Source organism: Meles meles, chromosome 20, assembly GCF_922984935.1.
Source record: "Meles meles chromosome 20, mMelMel3.1 paternal haplotype, whole genome shotgun sequence".
NCBI classification, from domain to species: Eukaryota; Metazoa; Chordata; class Mammalia; order Carnivora; family Mustelidae; genus Meles; species Meles meles.
This window is the reverse complement of record NC_060085.1, coordinates 12,738,746-12,760,059: the sequence shown is the minus strand read 5'-3', so window position 1 is coordinate 12,760,059 and position 21,314 is coordinate 12,738,746. Positions and strand designations below refer to the sequence as shown.

Below are 21,314 nucleotides of genomic sequence, written 5' to 3'. Positions count from 1 at the left end.
TCATTCTATCCACAAATTCATTCACTGCGCAAACATCGACTGAGCCCCAACTGCGGGCACCGTGCTAGATGTTGGTGACGGAGCAGATAGGACCAGAGTTGTCCCTGCCCGGCGGAAGTCTGCAGTCCACCGGGAGATGGTTACCGCATGAGTCCCCACATGGGAAAGGCTTGCACAAGAGGGAACAGCAAGGGCAAAGGCTTGGGTTAGGAATACACCAGGCACACTGGAGAAACAGACAGCTGGGGGGTCCAAAAGGTGGAAATAAGCAAACGTCCACTGGAGGATGAACAGATCAAGAGAACATGGTCCGTGCACACGATGGAACATCACTCAGCGATAAAAAGGAACGCAGCCCCGACACGCGCCACAACAGGATGGATCTAGAGAACCATGCAGAGCGGAAGAGGCCTGATCCAAAACGCCATATGGTGTAGGATTTCATTTATACAAAGTGTCCAGAACAGACAAATACAGAAAGACTAATGGCTGCGGGGGGCTGCGGCATGGGGAGTGACCGCTCATGGGGACGCGGTGACGAAAACGTTCCAAAATGGCCTGTGGGGACAGTTGCGCAACTCTGGGAACACACCGAAGACCGCTTAATTGCACCTTGGTTTTGTGGGTGGATGGTTCCGTGTGTGAATTACATCTCAATAAAGATGTTATGAAAAAAACTAAAGTTGTGTCATCTCTGCTGGTTCAAGGGGACAAGACCCGAGGAGCCACTTCTCTGCGTGCCACGGCATCAAAGGCCTAGTGACTCTGCAGAAAAGGGTGGGTCTCATGCGGGTCTGAGTTCAAGGACGCCAGCCTGACCTGGTTGGGAGCAACGCGGAGAAAACTGGGACCTCATGGGGCAAATGCTTCGAGCTCAGCGCCAGAGCTATTTATCTGACTTGTGCCTTGTAGAGAGACAAGATGTGAAGGGAGGTGGGAGTTTTCCTCTTGGGGTGCAAGACGGATAGTGAGGCTAACAATGAGGACGATGAGCACGACGTGGCCAGCAGCTCATCTCCCAGTGCTTACCAGGCATCCATCCCAGTCTGAGATGCACTAGCTTGCTGGCTCGTGCCTATTTCACTGGCAAGGGGACTGGGGCTCAGCCTGCCGCTGTGCTGGGGGGAGGACAGGGGCTCAGAACCCAGCACTCGACGTGGCAAAATGGGTGCCAGCAAGGATCCAGACGAGAGGACGGCGGGGGCACGGTGGGGTCCGAGATTGACCAGGCTGGTTCGACAGGGGACATGGTGTCCCCCAGTGGTGCTGTGGGTGCGTACACCTCTCCGTTCTCCGGGGGGGTGCGGTGGTGAGGACAGAGCCCAGAGTCGGGAAGCTTCTTCTTTCAAGTCAGGCTTTTGGTCACAGTTTCATCTCCTCAGAGCTTGGGGTAATCGACCTCCTGCACTTTGATCCTGTCTAGACCCGGGGTAAGAGCGAACCCAGCACACCTTGAGGAGCAGACGAGAGCCAAGACACGCGAGAGTGGAACGGGTCTGGAGGCCCTGCCAGCCGGGCCTGTGCTTTAAGTAACAGGCCTCCCAAGGACCCTTGACCCAACAGCTGCCCATAGCCATGCACCTCCAGGAACACGTGGCCATGAAAATCCATTAACTTGAATCTGGTCCAATCTCTAATTTTACAGATGAAATTAAAACCAAGAAATAAGATAAGCTGTAAGAAAAAAACCCCGTTAACTTTAAAATGAGCTTTAATTTGTCTTTCGTAAGTGCATTTATCGATGTAAACAGAGCACGTTAAGAGATTTCAGGGGAGAGCAGACTATTGCTGGTATGTTGGTTTTAATTCACAAAAGAAAAAAACTACATTGCCAACGGCTTGGACTGACAGCAGCTTGGGGGGGGGGGGGTAGCGAAGACGGGAGGGCAGAAAAAGAGAAAGAAAGGCTCCCGGGTGACGCCCCTCCAACCTGGTTTACCAGGTCCCAGTTGCACAGTCTCCACAGGAGGGCAGAGCTGTCACAACAGAACCGGGTGACGGCAGTTAAAACCGCGCTCAGTCTGGCGCCTGTGCCTCGGCCCAGACCAAGTGTGGCCTCACGCTCCCGGCCCGCCTGGCCAGAGGTGGGCACGAGCTCCCAGTCACCTGGGTCTGCCGCTGGAAATCAAAGACGGAATCACTTCATGACACTACAGATCTGGAAAAATAAAAATCTCAGCTAGAAAGGATGTCCGATTTGGAGACAAAGCGAGGGAAGAGGTGTGGGAGGGCGCTTGGGTGGGGGGCAAGAGGCAGATGCCCCAAGCACAGGTGGACCGTGTGTTGCGCGTTCGGGGTCCCCTGTGGCCCGTGTGGCGTCCCCTCGGTGCTCAGATAGGGAATGCCAAGAGGCCCAGTGACCACGCCCGAGGCCTCGCTGGACTACCGACCAGCACCTGGCTGTGAACAGGAAGGGCCGCCCCATGCTTCTTTCCTCAGGATTTCCGTAATTTGTGCTTCCCTTTGGTTTGGTTTGACAGTTGTGAAGAAGGGGGGCGGGAAGGGAATGGTTTTTGTCACTTGTCCAAAACTGACAGAAGAGGAGAAAGTAGGCGTCAGATGTGCTAGGTGGACGCTTCGTGGGCCCGGCATGCGTCGCCTCGCTCAGGGTGTGGGGCCTGGAACTCCCGGAACCCTCGCTGGCCTCTGGGGGCCTGGCTTCTGTGGTGGGGCTGTGAACGGGCTTTCCGGTGGGGCTTTAGTTGTGCTGCAGTGAGATGAGGATTAAAGGCCTGGAGGTGGAGGCCCGCCATGTTGGCTGACGTTGACGGTCACACCTCAACTCCGTCTTCCTCTCTGATTATGCGACGAGAGGGCCCGTTCAGCAGACGTCGAGGGAAAAATAGCAAATTCTTAACTTATTCCGTCTCCAAAGTTGAAAAAGATCAGGCAGTTACTAAAATAAACAATTTCTCAATTGTGTCTGGTGGCCATGGGCCCAGGGGCCGCGGCACGGCAGGGAGTGTTGGAGGGGGAGGGCCCCGGCTGAGTGAGGGCCTCACTCAGGACAGGCACAGTCAGCTCGGCTGAGCGAGGCTCAGAGTAAGGCAGTGCTCCTCACAGAAGAACACATCGGAAAAAGCTGCTCCTCTTTTGCTGGTCTGGTGTGATTTTGACTCCCTGGTTGCTCCCTTGGGGACTGTTGCCTTCCTGAAATGGCAAAAGGTTTTCTGAGGTCATGGTTGAGCATCAGCTTTCTGTCTCTTAACCAACCAGCCAACGAACCAACCAGCCACCCATCTGCCAGCATCCATCCACCCCTCTATCCCCTCCCATTTGTCAAACTCTGTCACTTTCCAACCAGCCAACCATCCAACTGTCCCTTCCAACTGACAACTCACTTTTCTCAGACCCACACATCTGTTACCGGACTCTGCTTTCCAACCAACCATTCTTTCAGTCCCTTACTCGCCTGCCCATCCCCCCTCTCCCATTCATCTCTTCAACATTATTTCCCATTTGCTCACTGCCCCCTGCCCCAACGTCCTTCCTTTCAATCCATCTACCCACTATGCTGAGTCTCTCGCAGTGAGGCAGCCCAGGGGCGGCAGAAAGACTGCCCTCTGGGATTGGGGGGGCAGGGAGAGGGGAGTTGGGTTCAAGGTCACTATGCCACTCACACCTGGCTGGTCTCCATGTCCCTGTGCCAAGGCTCTGACTTGTCCACCTTCTGCCCCACAGCTGGTATTATAGGCCCTACGCTCTAATCTTGTCCAGCTGATCCATACTGAAACCCACCCATACTCCCCCATTCTCAGGGGGAGTGCCCTAAATCCCTCACCCAGCATCTGAACCCTCTGCCTGTGATCCAGAAGAACCTATTTTCTCCCATTCCACCCTGTTTGCATGGCTTGGTCCCCTTTTCTTTCACTAATTCCTTCTCATCTTTCTGCTCTTAAGTAAAACCTGAATTTATTCAAGTAGCCATCGAGGCCTATGCTGTGCTAGATCCTTGTGTGGGCACCGGGCATGCAGTGGTGCGCAAATGCTGCAGCCTTGGGGAGCTCACACTTTGCAGGGCAGACAAATCGTACGGGTCAACAAAAAAGCAGTGATTTCCTGTAGCAGTGACTAATGAGCGACAGGACAGGCAGAGGGTGAAGCATTTTGGTGGTGGTGTCTGAACAGAGGCCTCGTGAAGTGAGGCCAGGGACAGTCCAGGGGCACAACTGTGGTCAGTGGGAATAACTACCCCCCAAGATGTCCACGCCCTCGTCCCTGGAACTTGTGCAGAAGGAAATCTGACATGGCAGGAGGAACTCTGCACATGTGACTGAGCTGAGATGGAGAGCACAGCCTGGATCACCCGGGATCGGGGGCATCGAACCCTGAGAGCAGAGGAAACTCCCAGCTGCGGTGGAGAGAATGGGGATGGAGGAAGCAGGGTCAGAGAGACGCTGAGTAGCTCGCTCGAAAGATGCAAGAAGGGCTCACAAGACGAGGAATGGCCTCCAGGAGCCGGACAAGGTGAATTCTCCCCTGGGGCCTCCAGGGATGAGGGCACCCCTGCCGACACCTTGGTCTTAAGTCTGCTGAGATCTGTTTCCGACTTGTGACCTCTAGAACTTTTACATGCGTGTGTTGTGGATGCTGCTAAGAGTGTTAGGGGAATTTGATGGGGGAGCCCAGGATGCCAAGAGGGGAGGGCCCCAGGTAGCGGGGAAAGTCCAAAGGAACGCAAGGGGTTCAAGGAACAGGAAAGGGCCCGTGTGGCTGGAGTGGACGACAGGGAAGCAGCAGGGTGAGAAGGCGGAGAGGGCAGTAGCGGCCTGGGCAGTGCAGAGTTTGCTCTCAGTGCGGTGAAGAGTGCTGGGCTGCGCAGAGCAGGAGAATCCCAGAGGTCTGGCAGCAGGGTGGGTGGGGCAGAGCCTGGCTTTCTATGATGCTCTCAAGAGAGAAGACGGGTGGGCAGAGCTGGCCGCATCACTGATGTGACAGACAGGAACCTGCAGCTCAGAGACAAACAGGTTCTGGAGCGCTAGCGCACAGCACAGTGATTACAGTCCACAGTACTCTGTTGACTCTACTGCACCGTATTATAAACTTCAGAGTTGCTAAGAGACTCGATCTTAATTGTTCTCAACACAAAGAAGGAATGATAATTATGGGAACCCAAACTTGCGCAATGTTACATGTCAATTATATTTCAATTAAGAAGAAAAGGCAGAGCGGAAGTGGTCTGCGGCTGTGACTCTGAATATAAACAAAGGTGTTAGGAAATGAGTAGGAATTTAACCGTCTGTGATTTGCAATCCAGTTCAGAGAAAGAAGAAACGCAAAGGACTATGGCTGCGCAACATCTTCATACAGCACGTCCCGAGGCCACCTACAGGCCGTGGAAAGCAGAGCGTCACCACACACTTAAGTGTAACTGCCAGGGCGGAAGTGTCAAGAGATCACCAAGAATCACAATTTTACCGTCACACTGAAGAGGAAAGAAAGAATAGGAAAATGACAAGCTGTTGCTGGTCAGTATATCTGTACACGCGGACGGCTTCTTGTTTCGGCCGAGGGGCTGCTACTAATCAATGCTATTCCTTATGATTCCATTCACGGCTCCTGAGAATTACGAAGACACATCTTAAATCAGATGTGAACTTCCTGAGCGGCGTTTTGTGTCATAGGTGACCTCGTGTGTGACCAGATGTGACTCAAGTGACAGATGGCTTTACGCTCTCGTATCTGACAACGAAAGGTGGGAAAGGGCCAGGAAAGAGGAGCCACTGGGCTGGAGGCTCTGGGGCAACACTTTCAGCAGCCTTTAGGTGCTCAACACGCCCGAAGTATAGTCAACTGTGTAGACACGACCAAAGGCGGCACTAAAAATACTAGTGCCTGGGACTATGAAGCAAGAAAGCCAGAAAACGAACAAAAGGGTAGATGGGGAGGGATCCAGGCAGGACCCCTCCGAGGCCCCAGGGCCCTGGGACACACTGGTCACAGAGCTGTCCCGACCTACAGCATTGGGGGTGGACTCGTTGAGATGGAGAGCCAGTGGCTGTCAGACACAGCCTTTATCCTGGCTTTATCCTGGGGTAGGCTGTGGCTCTGGGCCTGCCTGGGGCTTTTCTGCAGGAGGCCCTCTCCTCATGCATGCCATCTCCCAGGCGGGATGGAAGGGGCTGTGTGTTTCCTGCCAGCCTGTGTGCTCAGCAGGCAGCACTGGGCATGGAGCAGCTCCGAGCCACATAGGAAGGATGGAACAAAGCAGCGCCTCTGGGTGCAAGGACCCAAACCTCTCCCGTTACCCCTTGCCCATTTCCCAGAGATGCTCTACTGGGTCTGGCTGGCTCCAACAGGCACCGGAGCAAGGATTCAAAAAGGACATACACTTGGGGTGCCTGGGTGGCTCAGTGGGTTAAGCCTCTGCCTTCAGCTCGGGTCATGATTTCAGGGTCCTGGGATCGAGCCCCGCATCAGGCTCTCTGCTCAGCAGGGAGCCTGCTTCCTCCTCTCTCTCTCTGCCTACTTGTGATCTCTGTCAAATAAATAAAATCTTAAAAGAAAAAAAAAAAGGACATATACTCACCAATTTTTTGTCCATTTTTGCTTTGATGTCTCTGGCAAGAGTGAAAAACGCCTGTGGAATAAGGATGTCATTATTGCCTCTGGAGCAGGGGACAGAGAGGGGCTTGTCTGTTCCAGGCCACCCCCCATACAGGAGAAGTGGTGGGACCGTGAGGTGGGCCGGGGGGCAGTGTTAGGGCAGCTCCCCAGGTGTGGATGTCCCCTGCCCAGCCCCATCTCCTGCTGCTACTGGGCTACTCCTGCCAACCTGGACCACCACCTCCACTGGGCCAATGATCTAGGATGGGGGGACACCATGACTGGACAGAAAGGACATTCAGGTTCAAAGGGGTGAATGACCTGTCTGAAGGCACGCAGTGCCTAACTGACAGAGCTGGAAGGACCCAGGAGGACGACCTAGCTTTCCATCCCCGACTCCTGTGTTCTGCCCAATTTCGCCTCTGCTTCCGATGGTCGATGGTCGGGGCAGAGAGAAAGACAAACCATTCTTAGCTCAATAAGCTTCATTTCCCTGCCAGCAGGGGGTCTGGAAAGGCGGCAACTGGGTGAAAGGTTTCTCTCCCCATGCTTGACAAAGGCTCAACCCAGGCTCTCTTGGGGGCCACATGATATGGGAAGTTCTGTTGTGAAGGGTGACCTGGGGTGCTAAGGAAACCCAAAGGGGGAGGGGCCTACGGGTCTGAGGGACAAGAGGCTTCCCCAGGGAAGGCTCACTTGAGCAGGGCTCTGAGGGAGAAGGGGGTACAAGGAGGGTGCCACACAGGTGGCGTGGCATGGAGGGTGCTGGGGCTGGTCAGGGAGGGCCTTCTGTGCCAGGTGTACTGGGTTGAGCTTAGCAGTGACAAGGAAGACCCGCTGTAGCAAGATCACCAGGGTGGTGGGACAGAGGTCGGCAGGTTAGCTGCGAGGCCTGCATGCTCATGGAGAAGAGAGGGTGGCCTGGGCCAAAGCTTAGCCAGGGCTTCCTGCTCCATCTGGGCTGTGACCAGGGCCTGTCTGAGGGTGGCATGGCCAAGAGCACAAACTTAGAGCCAGGCCTGGGCACCAGTCAGCTAGGTCTGTCCGAGGCTCAGTTTCTCTATCTGCAAAACCATGCCTGCTGCCCAGGGCTGCCCAAGAGCCACTGAGGTAACGTCCTGGGTGGTCAGCTGGGGCCTGCACCTACTGATGTCACAACACAGCAGCGGTTCCCCCAAAGGGCCTGGCACATGGCACTGTCCGAAAAGTGCTCCGGCCCAGCCGGCTGATAAAGCAGCCTGGAGCCTGAGGTCAGAGCCTCCCCAGAGGGTGCAGCCTGTTCCTCAGCCTGGAGGGGTCCATGCCGCGGGCCTGGGACTCACATTCTCCACATTGATGTTGGCCTTCGCACTGGTCTCCATGAACTTGATTCCGTAGTCCAGGGCCAGCTGTGAGGAAGGGAGACACACATGCGCACCTCAGCCACCAGGTGCCCCTGAAACCCCACAAACCACCAAGCGGGGAGCAAGGAAGCTGGGGGGGGGCTCTCAGGCCATGGATGTGACCTGGGCTGCTCCCTCCAGCCCCCCGTGGGCAGTAGGTGGTGAATGGGTGAATGTCTCTGGCAGGAAGATGGAGGGGGCCCGGCTCAAACCACAGCTCTGTCCTCTGCTCCGTGGCCTCAGTAGGTTCCAACCAGATGCCATCTGGGGGCACACAGCACACACCCCAGAAGCCCTTGCCCTTGCGGTCTTTAGACGGAACCCCAGCCAGGTGAGTGCTTCCCCCGCTCCCTTCCCAAGGAAAGTGCAACCGGCTTGCAACCAACGTATCCCGCTTTGCCTGGCAAAGTCCTGAGTCCCAGACCCCGAGTCTTACACAAGCCAGAATGGCGGGTCGGTGTATGCTCAGAAAGACTGTGAAGGAGTCGCCCCCACTCCATCAGTGAGCAATTGGGGACCCTTTGGGCCAGAACAGGTCTCCATGCAGAGAACCCTAAAACCCTGAGGTCCCTCTGCCATGAGGCGCCAGGTCCAAGCTGGCTGCCGTGCCCACCTTTTCTCCCCGTTCCTTGGAAACTTGTCTCTTGTCGTTCACATCACACTTGTTCCCGAGTATCATCTTTTCGACATCTGCAGAAGCATGCTGGGGTGGAGGGGCAGACAGGGCGGGTGAAAGGTCAGATGGGACCACAGACCAACACGCAGTCTGTCCTGAAATCAGGGTGGTGGGCCAAGACCGCTAGCACACCCTCGTACTGGTGACCAGCTGAAGCTCGGAGAGGCTGAGTGGCCTGTCCCATGTCACACAGTCAATACGAGGGCAGAGTCCAGGTTCTGACTAGTACTCTGACCAAGAACACGCCTTCTGGCTGCTGAGGACAGCTTCTCTACGGGCCGTGTCGTCACCCAGGTTCCGAGGCCATCCTTGGGCTCCTGGCAGGGCCCGGCCTATGGGAAGCAAGCAAGGTTGGCCATTTCCCTCTGCTTGCCTCCCTCCCTCTCTGGCTCTTCCGCCGGAGGTCGCAGCTGCTGTCCTGGGACTTTCTGCCCCACTCCAGCTCTCTCTGTTTAGGCTCTGAAGTGGGCAACACCTGTTTTGGGGCGCCCCCCCCAACCTCAGCCAGTCCTGGGTGCTTCCCTATCCCCTGGCGCTCTGACAACTGCCCCCCCACTTCCCACCCTGCCATGCCTGAACAGAACTCTTCCTCCAATTTCCCCAGGCCCCAGTGCTTCCCGAGGGACTGGGGTATGGAAAAGGGCCTTCTTTGTGTAGCTCAGCTCTGGTCTTGATGAGACACGCTGCCCTGCTCCCTGCCCAACTTCCTGTTAACCACAAGGCCCCCTCTTGGCTGGAACAGTGAATTTCCACAACGACCAATGGGAGCTATTCCTTGTCCTCCGCCAGGGCCCAGCCTCCAGCCAGCCAACGCGGGGCTGTCAGGAAGGCGGCCTGGTGCCGCTTCTCACAGATGCCAGTGGTGACGGGACCTTTGGTCGTGGTGGGACCTTTGGTTGTGGCTTTATGGATGGGTAAAGTCCTCTGGCTGCACCTCCAAGCCGAAGCCCCACCTGATGAGTCATCAAGAGCCGTTAAGTGCTATCATCCAGGAAGGCTTGGCAGGTGACGGCTGGAAGGCGAGGACACCAGCTTTGGGACTGGGAGGTGGGGCTAGCTGCTTTCTTTTCCTTCCTCGGTTCCAGGTCTTCCCTCCTGGCTGGCTGCAGTCAAAGAGCTGCTGGCCTGAACACAGGTAGCTCAGACCAGTTCACACCCTGCTCCGTTGGAACTCAGTACGAACTAAAATGCCTTCCCACCACGTCCACCCAACACAAAGGTCATGCTTATTCTAGAACCTTCCTTTCCTAGACAGCACCAAATGCTCATGGCAATCAAGAGCTCGGATATGCCTTCTCTCGTGACTGAGATACTGCCCAGATCCAACAGCCCTGCTGGGGAAATGGGCTCTTGGGGCCTCCCTATGATGAGGCCAGGCCCATGTGTGGTCTCTAGGGTCAGCTGCCTGGCTTCTAGTCCCCATCCCGGGTATGTTCCTAGTTACAGGGCTCTTGGGTGACTTCTAGGGGACTCAGCGATCTCATCCATGACCAGGCAGCTCTGGGATGGGGACTGAGAAAAGACATGTATGAAGTTCCTGTGCCACGGGAGAGGTTAGGAGCCTTACCTCCTCAATGTTCCGAATCCAGTTCCGGATGTTGTCAAAGGACTTCTCGTTGGTGATGTCATAGACCAGCATGATGCCCTGAGCGGAGGGAGACAGACATGCGCGCTGGACAAGCTGTTAAGCTGCAGGGGAGGCCCCCAGCAAGGGGACTGGGACTGGCTCCAATAGGACTCCCCTCCCACTAACTGCCTCTACTCCACCCCTGGGTCCCACGCCCCCTTCTGCTGGACTGCAGCACCAGCTCCCCAGTCTCCCAGGCTCTCGTCCTTTCTACGGAGCCACCGAGGGGACCCTTCGCCCTATAGACCAGCTCCCACCACCCCAGGGCCAGCAGGGTAAGTCTGACCCACGCCCGGCAGCCCCTGAGGTGTTGCTGACCTCCCAGCCTCATGTCCCACAGCTCCCTGCCCTGCATGCTGTGCTCCATGGGCCCAGTGCCCACTGGGCTCCCCCCACGCCCCTCCTCTGCTGTGCTCAGCCTCCCCCACCCCCTCCTTCACTGCTACCCTGCTTCACTGCGGGGTACGCCAAGGGCACAGCCCTGCGCCCATGACCTCTGGCGCCAGCTAAGAAGTCTCTGAAGCTGTCTGAGTCTGCAGAGTAAGAACACAGGCTGTGGGTGCTGGGGTGGGAGGTAGGGATCACGGGGAGGATGTGTGACAAAACCTCAAAGGTGTGAGAGAGCCTCCGCAATCCTAAATCCCAGCCATGAACCTGAGAGGACGTACGGCAGACTTGCAGCCTGCCACAACCATGGCCATGGCCGGGACCCCTCAAAAATGCCTCCTAGGGTCCTTTTCTCGGGGCTCTCTTGAGGAACTGAACAGAGGCCACTTGTGGGATAAGTCGGTGGAGGTTTCAGCGGCCGCGCTGTCCACCACGCGCCAGCCGAGGCCAGCGTGAGCAGAAGACGCTGGCATGCAGACTCCGTAAGTCAAGCATCGCTTGCCCAGCGGCTGCCCACTGGCTGTCAGGGGCAAGGAATGCCTGAGGCCTTTCCACTCTTTATCCAGGGACTGGCCCATCTGGTGGACCAGGACTCTGGCTGCCACAAGTTGATACCACAGGCTCAAGATTCCAAGGTCCCAGATATTCACCAACCAAGGGGCATAAGCAGTGGGCAGAGCTCTATCAGGAAGGAGAAGTCCCTAGAAACACGAAATCGCCCTATTCCAGGTCCTCCCAGAAACTCCTTGAAGCTCCAAATGACCATTTTCCCAGCCCTCGTTATGCACAGCTCCCCGTATCGGGTTGTCAGCTTATGACCGGACAACAGACATCCAATGCTGCCCAAATTTGGGCCCCCACAGTTTAATACTATGCAGGGAGAAGCTGGCTTCTATAGTGGCAATGTCCTCTGACTGTCCCGTGAGGTCACCACTGGCCACACGTGACTCTGGAGTAGCTAAAATGCAGCTGGTACTCCTGAGGGGCTGGATTTCTTACTTTAATCAATTTAAACTCAAAGAGCCACAAGTGGTTGCTGGCTCCCATACGGGTTCACACAGATTTAGGACTGCAAACCACAAACCCTGGGGCTGGACAGGGCCACACAAATGGCTCAGCCTAGTGTCACCCCGGGCTGGGTGAGGATGTGGGCAGTGGAGACAGCCAATCAGTACTGGCCTGGCCATCGACCGTCCACGTGAACTTAAGCAGGGCATGAAACCGTGCTGAGCCTCAGGTCCCGTCTATAACATGGGATAACCATGGCACCCATGCTCAGGGGTTAATGGCCAAGACCTGGGCCCAGTAGCTGGCCCAGGAAGGGACTCAGTGAATGGAGCAGTGGGGTGCTCGCTCAGGCCAGACAGGGATGGGACCCACCTGGGGCCACACAGCAGAAGCTTCCCCAGGGCCGGGCCCCAGATCCCCAAGACCCCTGTCCCACCATAGCACAGCAAGTTGAGAGGAAAATAAGTAAATACATTTTAATGAGTGCTAAGGTTGCAACCCACATGACTGAGTTCTATTATGTTTCAGAAGCTGCGTGGGATATTATAAATACTTAATGCCACCATTCACTTCTGCAGTCCGCAAGCACCTCCCAGGCACAGTCCCAGGCACACGGCATGCGGCAGTGATCAAGACGGGGCCCTGCCCTCACGGAGCTTATGGTCTGACGGAGGAAACAGGCATCTATGCCACTGTAGGATGGGGTGTACACTGGGAAGGGTGGGGTGTGGTGGGAGCTGGAAAGGGGCAGCTGGCCATCCATCCTCACAGCTGCCTGGAACACAGTTCTGTTCTGTTCCACTTTCCAAGTCAGGAGATGGAGCTCAGATGGTGATCCGGGGCTCTGAGCCAGGCTGCAGGCATCTGGCTCCCACTCCCTCCGGCCCCCAAGCGCTCAGCTCTCTACATGCCTTGTACATGCACGACCCACTCAAGGCCCTGGAGGGCAGAACTCAGCCCGTTCCAGGTCCTCCTCTATGTCCACTCAGGCCTGGCCTTGAGAAGGTGCTCGGTAGAAGTATTGGAGGGATGAGGAGCAAGTCTTCCTATCATAGCACCCCGCCTCTGGCCCAGGTGACAAACGTAACGGCCAAGAGCCCGGAGCAAGTCAGGTCCTGGATAATCTTCAAGTCTTTGGGCGCAGACTCCATAGAGACTACGTGGGCCACGTGAATGCTCCTAAGTGTTGGGGCATGCCATCTCCAATTTCACTGACCTCACCTGGAAGAACCGGCTTCCTGGGCTTCCCTCATCCCCGAAGAATTAGGTTTCCTTAAACCCTGCATTGTCTCTAAAGCAGAAGGGGATGTACGTGGCGGCAGGGCACACTGTCTTCTCCTGAAACTAACCTAGGACCGAGGACCCCTAAGATGCCTGAGTGTGGGCTCCCCAGAAACGTCCAGGCTTTGGTATTCAAGACGGTGATGTTCATTTTGACTTTAAAAAAAAGAAAAACAAAGAAAAGGAAGCAAAAACCAATCCATACCATTGCGCCCCTGTAGTAGGCTGTTGTGATCGTCCGAAACCGTTCCTGACCAGCTGTGTCCCTAAAGGAGAAGAAGGGATACCAGTGATGGCAAACACCAATAGCCATTACAGTGGCAGCAGGGGACATTTTCCCAGGATGGACACCCCGCTTTCTCATGGGTCATTTCCTAATTCACCGTCCTGCCGTGGGGCAGCACCTTCATTCTCCCTATTCCTACAGAGAAGGAAATAGTGGCTCAAGAGGTGTTAAGGACCTGCCCCTTTGGGCGTAAAGTCATGTCCCATGCTCCCCGTGACTCTTCTGGTTCCTGGGGCTTCTCCCCAGAGTTTCTGGGTCACCAAAGAGGCAAGTCAGATATTATCTGTGAAAGTCCAGGGCCGCAAGGGTCTGGAAAGGGTCGGCTGCACGGCAGGAGGACTGGGCTGGGCAACCTCAGGGGCGCCCAGAAGCACTTCTGCACTTGCTGTTTTGGTGGAGGCCAGGGAGAAAGCCCTCTGTCATCGGGGCAGAGGTGACACCAGGCTGAGACACACTATGCCCAGCCCCGCTCCTGGCATGGGACGTATTCAGTGTTTGGGATAAAGGGGACTTTACGGATTGGTGGCAGAGCCAGGGCAAGACCCAAGTCTTTTGTCTCTGGACCCACGGTTCCTTTCACGACCCCACACCCGCTTCCTCCCCTGCCGAGGGCTCTCTGTCTGGACCGCACAGAAGTGCCTCACTTGGGCCTCTGTTCACTTTCTGATGCCAACAGCAGGTGACATCTGTGGTTATGGGCAGTCACTTTATTTCCAACCGTGGCCCTAGTCTAAAAAAGTTACGAAAGTCATTAACCCCGAGGAGACTGCTAAGAGCAGAAGACGGAAGAGAGGGGAAGAGGAAAGCGAAACTTCTACCTCCTGTCCCAGTGTCACTTTGGACTTCGGGCATGGAGGCTGCTGGGAGCCACGCGTGGCAGGTGGAGGCACTTCTGGAGGCAGCCAGAAACTGCCTGATCCCAAACAGACACGGGGTAGGCCTCATCCGGATTTGGGACTCTGGAGTCTGACCGAGTCCAAGGCGAGTGCCACGGAAGCGGAGAGGATGTACTTGGCAAGCAGGGCAATGCCCGTGCTCTGACGCCGGGTGAGGGAGACAGGCTGCAGGGAGGGTGGCTCTGTGGCCCATCACAGGCGCCCCCTCCCACCACAGGGGCTAGCTGGGGCCGGGAGACTGCACCACCCTCTCAAACAGGACTTCTCTCTAACTCTGCTCAGGGCACATACTTCCCTGTTAGTGACGTGGCGATGGGTGGGGACTCCCCGCTCTGACTGGCTAAGCTCGGCCTTCCTGGTGCCACGGGCTACAGACCACAGTCAGCGTCAGTAACAGGGACTCACTATGCTTCTAATTTAAAAATCGTGAGAAATCGGCCCCAAGTCAGTGGAATGACCATGGGTCTCACTATTGGGCCTGGGCCTCAGTTTATTTTTGGTTCGGGGGTTTCGGGTCTGTGTGTTAGAGAAGTAAGGCCTGGGCTGCCCCAGGACAGAAAAGAGGAAATGATGTCTGGCCTCCTTCAGTGACCTGATAGGCTCAAAGAGGAAATGCTGGGCTGGGGAATTTCGCTGCCCTGCAGCCTTCACCGCTGCCTGGGCACAGAGCGCACTCTCCAAGTTTAATGGAAGTAGGCCACCGAGAAGCCCAGAACCAGCTGTGCCCACATCCGAATGCTGAGCTAACCAGGACTGGCAGCTCTGTCCCCAGAAGGTGCTGACACAGACTCCAGGGCCCAGTAACCAGCAGAGCACAGTCCCTGAGGTTTCTGAAGAAAAGCCTGATTTGTACGGCAGGGCACAAAGAGATGGAGGCCATGGTCACGGGGAAGGGGAAAGAGGTACCAGGGTTTCTGGCTCAAAGCACTCATGGGCAAAGGTGGCAACGACGCTTACCATATCTGTAGCTTAATTCTCTTGCCATCGAGTTCTATGGTCCTAATTTTAAAGTCAATTCCTAAAAGAAAAGAAAAAAAAAAGGCACATCACCGTCAGCTCATTTCCCAAGCTGCATCCGAGGCGGGCACTGCCAGCCTGAATGGGTAACGGCATCCACGGCTTCCGCAGCACCTGTCTGGCACCGGGCACGTGGGATCTCAGAATCTCCCACAACAGATCTGGAGGCACCTGGAGAACTTTCTCCTTTCATGGAAGGGGAGGCTGAGGTCCAGAGCTGGCAGGCAAACCCAGGTACTTCAGGTGCCAAAACCTTGTTCTATCCCCTCTCTCCACCAGGCCGCCTCTGGGGGTGAGCCTCTATAGGACGCTTTGCTGGCCAGAGCCCCATGCTTCCGGCCACCCAGCACCAGGCCCTCCAGGCACATAGGGCATGGAGCCCCATGACACCCCAAGATATTGCTCCTATGGCCTCTAGCTTTCCCACCTGCTGTTCCTTCTCTGCCGGCAGTCCCCACTCCACCCGTCAGCCCAACAAACTCTCTCTCTCTCAGGCCATGCTGGAAGGTCACCTTCCAAGAAGCTTTCCTGCCCCTGCCACTCATGTCCCCTTTCCCCAAGACCAGGGTGAGCCCTCAGCCTCTTCAGCTATTCTCCAGGCTCCTACCTCCTCAGTCCCCTGCCAGGCTTTCCAAACCACATTCAATCATGTCACAAAGCTAACCTCTGTTCCAAACCTTCTAGGGTGTCTGCCAATGGATGGTCCATCCATACTACTATTCAGTCATGAAAAGGAACAAAGCCCCAACACATGCTGCAACATGGATGAACCTTGAGAACATCACGCCGAGAGCAAGAAGCCAGACAGAAAAGGTCACAGAGCGTAGGACCCCATTCCTATGAACTCTCCAGAACAGGCAAATCCAGACAAACAGGAGATCAGCGGTTGCCAGAGGTTGCGGGGGGAATGGGAGACTCAGGGGGTTGGCTTCTTTTTGGGGGCTTTTTTGTCCTAACAAAAATGTTCTAGAATGGGGGCGGTGACGGCTGTACAACTCTGTGAATATACTAAAAGCCACTGACTTGTATGCTTTAAATGGATGAACTCTACAGTTCACGAACTGTATCTCCATAAAACTGTTAAAAAAAGCCAAAACAGTTTCCACTGGCTTCCCACCACCCCCGTGGCCCCAGAAAAAAGTGAGAAGGGTGGCATGGTCACTCCCAGGTTCTGCCCCGCCTGGTCCCCTCCCCGCACCTGTGGCTCATGTGACTGTTTCTTAAATATCCCAAGATCCGGCCTGGGGGCTCTCTGTTTGCTCTTTCTGTTCTTGCAAGGTTGTTTCCTTCCAGTTACCTGCCTCACCTCCTCACCGCCCCCCAACCCCGGGGCCATTCACTCAGGTCTCTGTTCAAGTCACCTCCTCTGGGGAGCCTTCCTGACTATCCTCGCTCGCTCCTCCCAATCTTTTTCCTTCTTCATGCACTTATCCCTGACAGTGTTTGTTTATTTGCTCCATGAACCTGGGAATAAAGTTGCCCATCTGAATGGCCTGCATGGAGGGCAAACAGCCCAGATCTCTGCTCGTGAAGCCATGAGGCTGAAACCTGGCTTGACCCTTCAGAACTGATGATGGGGATGCTAATTCCATCCCTGCCCACCTCAGGAAGTGTCCAGGGGGCCACAGGGAATGTCAGCCTGCACCTGAAGTTTGCCCACAAGAACATAAGCTCCAGGAGGGCAGGGACTCAGATGTCTCACTAATGGCTGTGTCTCCAGTAACTCAGCATGGCAGAGGCCAACTACGTATTTGCTAGAAGCTGTCCCGCACACACACCTTGACTACAGGCCTTGTTGCATTTCTGTTTCCCTCTGATTCATCCAAGTCATCTCTGCGGCCCTGGCAGCCCTGCTGGCACATGGCAGGTGTTGGGGAAAGACGGCAGGGCAAGAGAACTAAGAGCAACGGGGTCTATGTGGTGCTGCGTGGTTTACGATGCACTCTGACGCTACACCATCTGTCTCCCTAAAGGAATGAGTGAATGGGGCCCTGAGGAGGCGGTGGAAGCTGAGCCAGGCAGCAAAGAACCAATTCCAGGAGCCACGGGGCCAAGTTCACACCACAAATGATCGATGGAGCTGATGAGAATAGGCTTCGGCAAAATGAAACATGAGCAGGAAACAAAGAGCCACTTAATCCTTGATCTATAAAGAAAACCCAGACGTACACTTAGTGCCAACAGAGAATCACCTTTATGCATTCAGTTGTAGTTCAGGACTAAGAGGCCCAGTGATGCTCCTTCCTAAAACACCCTCCACCTCCTGTCACAGATGCACAGGGACATAGAAAATCAATAAACACTGTTTCATTGGCAAAGTCCAACAGCATTACTCTCCTCTCCTCTTCCTGGGTTTCATTAACACACCAAATTTAATTAGGAAGTGTAAACTTTACAAGGCTAAGAATTATGAGGCCATTACTTCAAGGTCAGGAGGAATTAAATTTTTTTAGAAGACAGAGGCCTGCAGGAAAACTACAAATGTAATGAGAATACGAAGGTGGGAGGGAGAGATTCTGGGTTCAAGGGCCACCTCTACCTTCCCAGGTGACCTTGCCCAAGTCATGTCTTTGTCTGGAAGTGAAGCCCAGTCTCCTCAGAGCCCTTAAGTGCTAGACTGGGTTTTCTGGTCAAGAATTAGGAACCAAACAAAAAAGTCTAATCCCTGAACTAATATCACTAGTGCTTGTGCTGAATGGGAAGTTTCTGATGCTGGGAAACAGATCTGGGTTGAGAGCGAGCCACAGCCTGCCAGGAGTTAACATCACTTCCTGATTGGTGGAGATGCAAGGGTTATCCCAAAGTTTGACCTTGGGGTGGCGGAGGGGTTGGAATCAGAAATATCTGTGTCCAAGGATGGGATGCTGTCACTGCAGGAGCCATCTTGCTTCCTCCAGGCAGCCTCTGGCCATGATGACAACCCCTTATCCACTGTACGTTTCTGATCTTTGGCCAAATAGGGCACTGGTCAAGGCAGCCAGTGTTACTCCTAAACTGAAGAAACAGGGCTCAGAGAGACTAAGTGCTTATTCAAGGGCAAACAGCAGCTGGAAAGCAGGCATGGCCATTTCCAGTCCAATTCTCTCTACTCTGCATCTGGCATATAACTGTAAAGTGCAGCCCCCAGAGGAGGGCAAGGTTGGAAAGAGCAGATCATCATGGGGTTCAGGGAGACAGGTGATTGGGTTCAAGTTACACAGGGGTAAAGCAAAATCTGGTCCTAGGTTTTCCCCATTCAGAATCAACTGGGCTGGAACAAGACTGCAGAGCTCACAGGCCACTCTGCTTGATGGGTGTTATTTCCAGGTCAAACGTTTTCACACGGGCAATGGCCGTTTTTGTGGCATGGGGAGAAGTGAGCTCCACTTTTGTGGGTATCAGCACTGAGAAGCAACAAGCCAATTCTGTTCAACCACAATGTGGGCTGGCTCTGTGGGAAACGCTGTTCTGCAGTGACAACCGGTGTCCTGGGCCTCAAGATAGGGAAGTCAGGGCTGTCTGTGGCAGCGGCTGATTTTGGTTTCTCACTGAAGTTTTTATCTGGCATCTCTTTGGGGATGACAGGTCCTCGGGCAAGCAGCTGTCACTCGCCATTGCTGTCCTCAAGTGATGGAAAGTCCAGCAGAGAAAGCCTCCAGACTCCTGACCATTCCTTCTAGAGGAAAACCACCCGTGGGGGAAACAGGGTCAGGGAGAGGGGCTTAACCCCTCAACATGCCAGAGGAAAAGAGCAGGAGAGGGTTGGTTTAAAACAAGTTCTGGTTCTTAGATGGACCAGCGATGCTTGCCCTGGGGGCAAGTGCTCACATCTCTTTGGGATGGTCCAGCCTTGAGAGTTAGACCCACATGGATTCAAATTCCATCTTTGCCACCTGCAGACTGTGACCTTGGGTGAGTCTCATCCCTCCCTGGACCTCAAACTCCTCATCTGTGAAACGGACTCATAAGAGCACCTAACACTGAAGACTGGAGAGTGTGATAATGCACATAAAGCGGCTAGCACACAGTAAATGCTTAATAAGGTCAGATGTCATAGGCCTCTTCCTATGGCCTACTCCCCAGGCCTGTTTCACTTCTGTAAGGTGGGGACTCCAAAAGAACAGCTTCGAGGGCTGTTGCGTGGACAGAACGAGATGACCGGCGCCAGAACCCCAGCCCAAAGCACATACTACCTGAGGAGCAGGCTGAGGGTTGGAGCCTCAGTCTCCCTATCTGCAAAATGGGCACTTGGTTCCCTCCCCCCAAAGCCCGGGAACCCCCGAAAGGCGGTGGAGGCGGCTGTTCTCCCCTCCGGTCCCCTCGACCCTCTCCGATCCCTGGACCCGTCCGGCCCAGCCGCTCCCTCAGCCCCAGCCCTTCAGGGGCGCGCCCGGCCCGGGCCTCCGGCGTCCCCGGCCACTCCCCGGCCCCGCTACCTATGGTGGAGATGAAAGTTGAGTTGAAGGCGTCCTCGGAGAAGCGGAACAGGACACAGGTCTTCCCCACCCCCGAGTCCCCGATCAGCAGCAGCTTGAACAGGTAATCGTAGGTCTTCGCCATATTACACTCTCTCCCCGACGGGAAGTGCGGCCAGCGCCTCGCCACTGGCCGCTAGCCCCGTCCATCAGCGCCGAGCCCGCCCTCTATTGGCTCTCGGCCCGCCGCGCGTCACCGCGGCCCTCGCCCGCTCCCGCGCCCCGCCCGTCGCGGGGAGACCTGGGGAAGGGGCGAACAAGGAACGGTGCCGGAAGCGGCCCGAGCGCGCCGCTCATTGGTCGGCGCTCGGGACAGGGCTGGCTCCAATTGGCCCGCAGTGAAGAGTCGAGGGGCTTCAAAAGACCAGCAGGAGGCGTGGCATCCAGGGTCCCCGCCTTCTTCCCCCGACACAGAGGCGGCCCCGCCCCCCGGTGGGAGGGGGAGGGCGGGGAGCGTCGCCAACGGCTCCGCGCGCCCGCGACTCGGGGGCGGGGCCTGGGGCGCGTGCGTACTCGGGCGAGGGAGACCGTTAGGCGCCAGCAGAGGGCGCACGCGCGGCGGGCTCTCCGGCTCCCGCCCTCACGGCCTGCGCACCCTCCATAGACGCCGGGAAGAACGCGGGAACGGACTGCGAACGGACTGGCGCCTAGAGGCTGCTGCGTTAGGCCTGGGGCAACCGAAGAGGAAGGGGGAGTGGGGGCGCCCGCCATAGTCGAAGCGAGGCCCCTTCAAGACGTCCTCCGGAGTCTCAGCGCTGGCCAGGGGACTACTTAGGATTACACAGGCCTCCGCCACCTGAGCGGTTTCACCGCCACCCGCTGGGCCGAGGCTCGCCTGCGCCGCCGCGCCCTCGGACCTAATTAGAGATTGTCCAGACCACTGTCTGCCTGCAGCTTTCCCCCGGACCCTCGGCTGCCCTAACCCAGTCAGCCGCCGAGGGAGTTAGGGTCGTGAGGATCCTAGGTGATGGTTCCGAGCATTGTTCTTTGTCTGCTGGCGTTGTCCACTCTTAAAAAAATACAGAAAGTAGTTAATCCCCACCCAAACCCACTGGGGTCGGTATTGCGTTTCCTGCCTTTTTATGGTGAGCAACCCGAGGCCAGAGCTTCAGTGATTTTCCCAGACTTCAGGATGGAAAGTTGGGTCCGACGTCGGACGCGCAGGCTTCGGAGGCCGGAGATCACCAGCGTTTCCTGCAGGTCCGGGGTGGGTCACGCCGCCGGCAGGGCGTAGGAGAAGCGTCTACACTGGCGGCCTGGCCGCCGCTCCTCCGTCCCCCTGCAGACCACTGCGCTGCGCCCGCGTCGTCGTCGGTGCCACTGGCCCCCTTTCTGGGACACTCTGCATTCTACTGTTTCTTCTGTCGCCTACGCCTCCCCTCCTCTGGGGCCTGCTTCTCAGATTGCATTGCAGTCTTTCGGGGTCTCCCCGTGTTCTTTAGGAGTTCCCTGTGGTCCCAGGTCTGCTTGCACTCTGGGGGAGCTAATTCACTCCTGTGGCTGCTAGTGTATCCGCGCACAGGTGATTCTTTAAGGAAACCCATAGCCCGGCCGTCCTTGCGTCCAGCCACTTTCTGCATCTGGCAGATGTACTTCGACCTGTCTGCAACTGAACGTGGCAACTTCTACTCAAACTAGCCTGGCCCTAGTTACCTTATGAGTGAAACCGAAGCCATCCTTGACATTGCTCTTTCATCCCCGCATATTTTGGTGGGTGAACCTTGTCCTCTCCACTGGTTTTCCTGACTATTCTG

The 21,314-nt window shown here is 55.9% G+C and overlaps 1 protein-coding gene across 1 annotated transcript; it reads right to left on the bottom strand.

The window, feature by feature from the left end:
• Window positions 1-1,693: 1,693 nt before the first annotated feature.
• RAB8A (RAB8A, member RAS oncogene family) lies at window positions 1,694-19,703 on the bottom strand. The gene is made up of 8 exons (XM_045991801.1): window positions 19,522-19,703; window positions 15,047-15,107; window positions 13,113-13,173; window positions 10,172-10,249; window positions 8,542-8,631; window positions 7,869-7,934; window positions 6,530-6,580; window positions 1,694-3,150 (listed from the first exon to the last, which is right to left on the bottom strand). Exons 1-8 carry the CDS (start codon window positions 19,643-19,645, stop codon window positions 3,058-3,060), a joined length of 624 nt encoding a protein of 207 aa, XP_045847757.1. The 5' UTR covers window positions 19,646-19,703; the 3' UTR covers window positions 1,694-3,057.
• Window positions 19,704-21,314: the final 1,611 nt, after the last annotated feature.

Bases quoted from the DNA above. Each gene is read 5' to 3' on its own strand.
- RAB8A (XM_045991801.1), bottom strand. From the start codon at position 19,645: ATGGCGAAGACCTACGATTACCTGTTCAAGCTGCTGCTGATCGGGGAC. The intron at 15,108-19,521 runs GTAGCGGGGCCG...CTTTTCTTTTAG, and splicing joins AACTTTCATCTCCACCATAG to GAATTGACTTTAAAATTAGG. The intron at 10,250-13,112 runs GTATGGATTGGT...CCCTCCGCTCAG, and splicing joins CCTACTACAGGGGCGCAATG to GGCATCATGCTGGTCTATGA.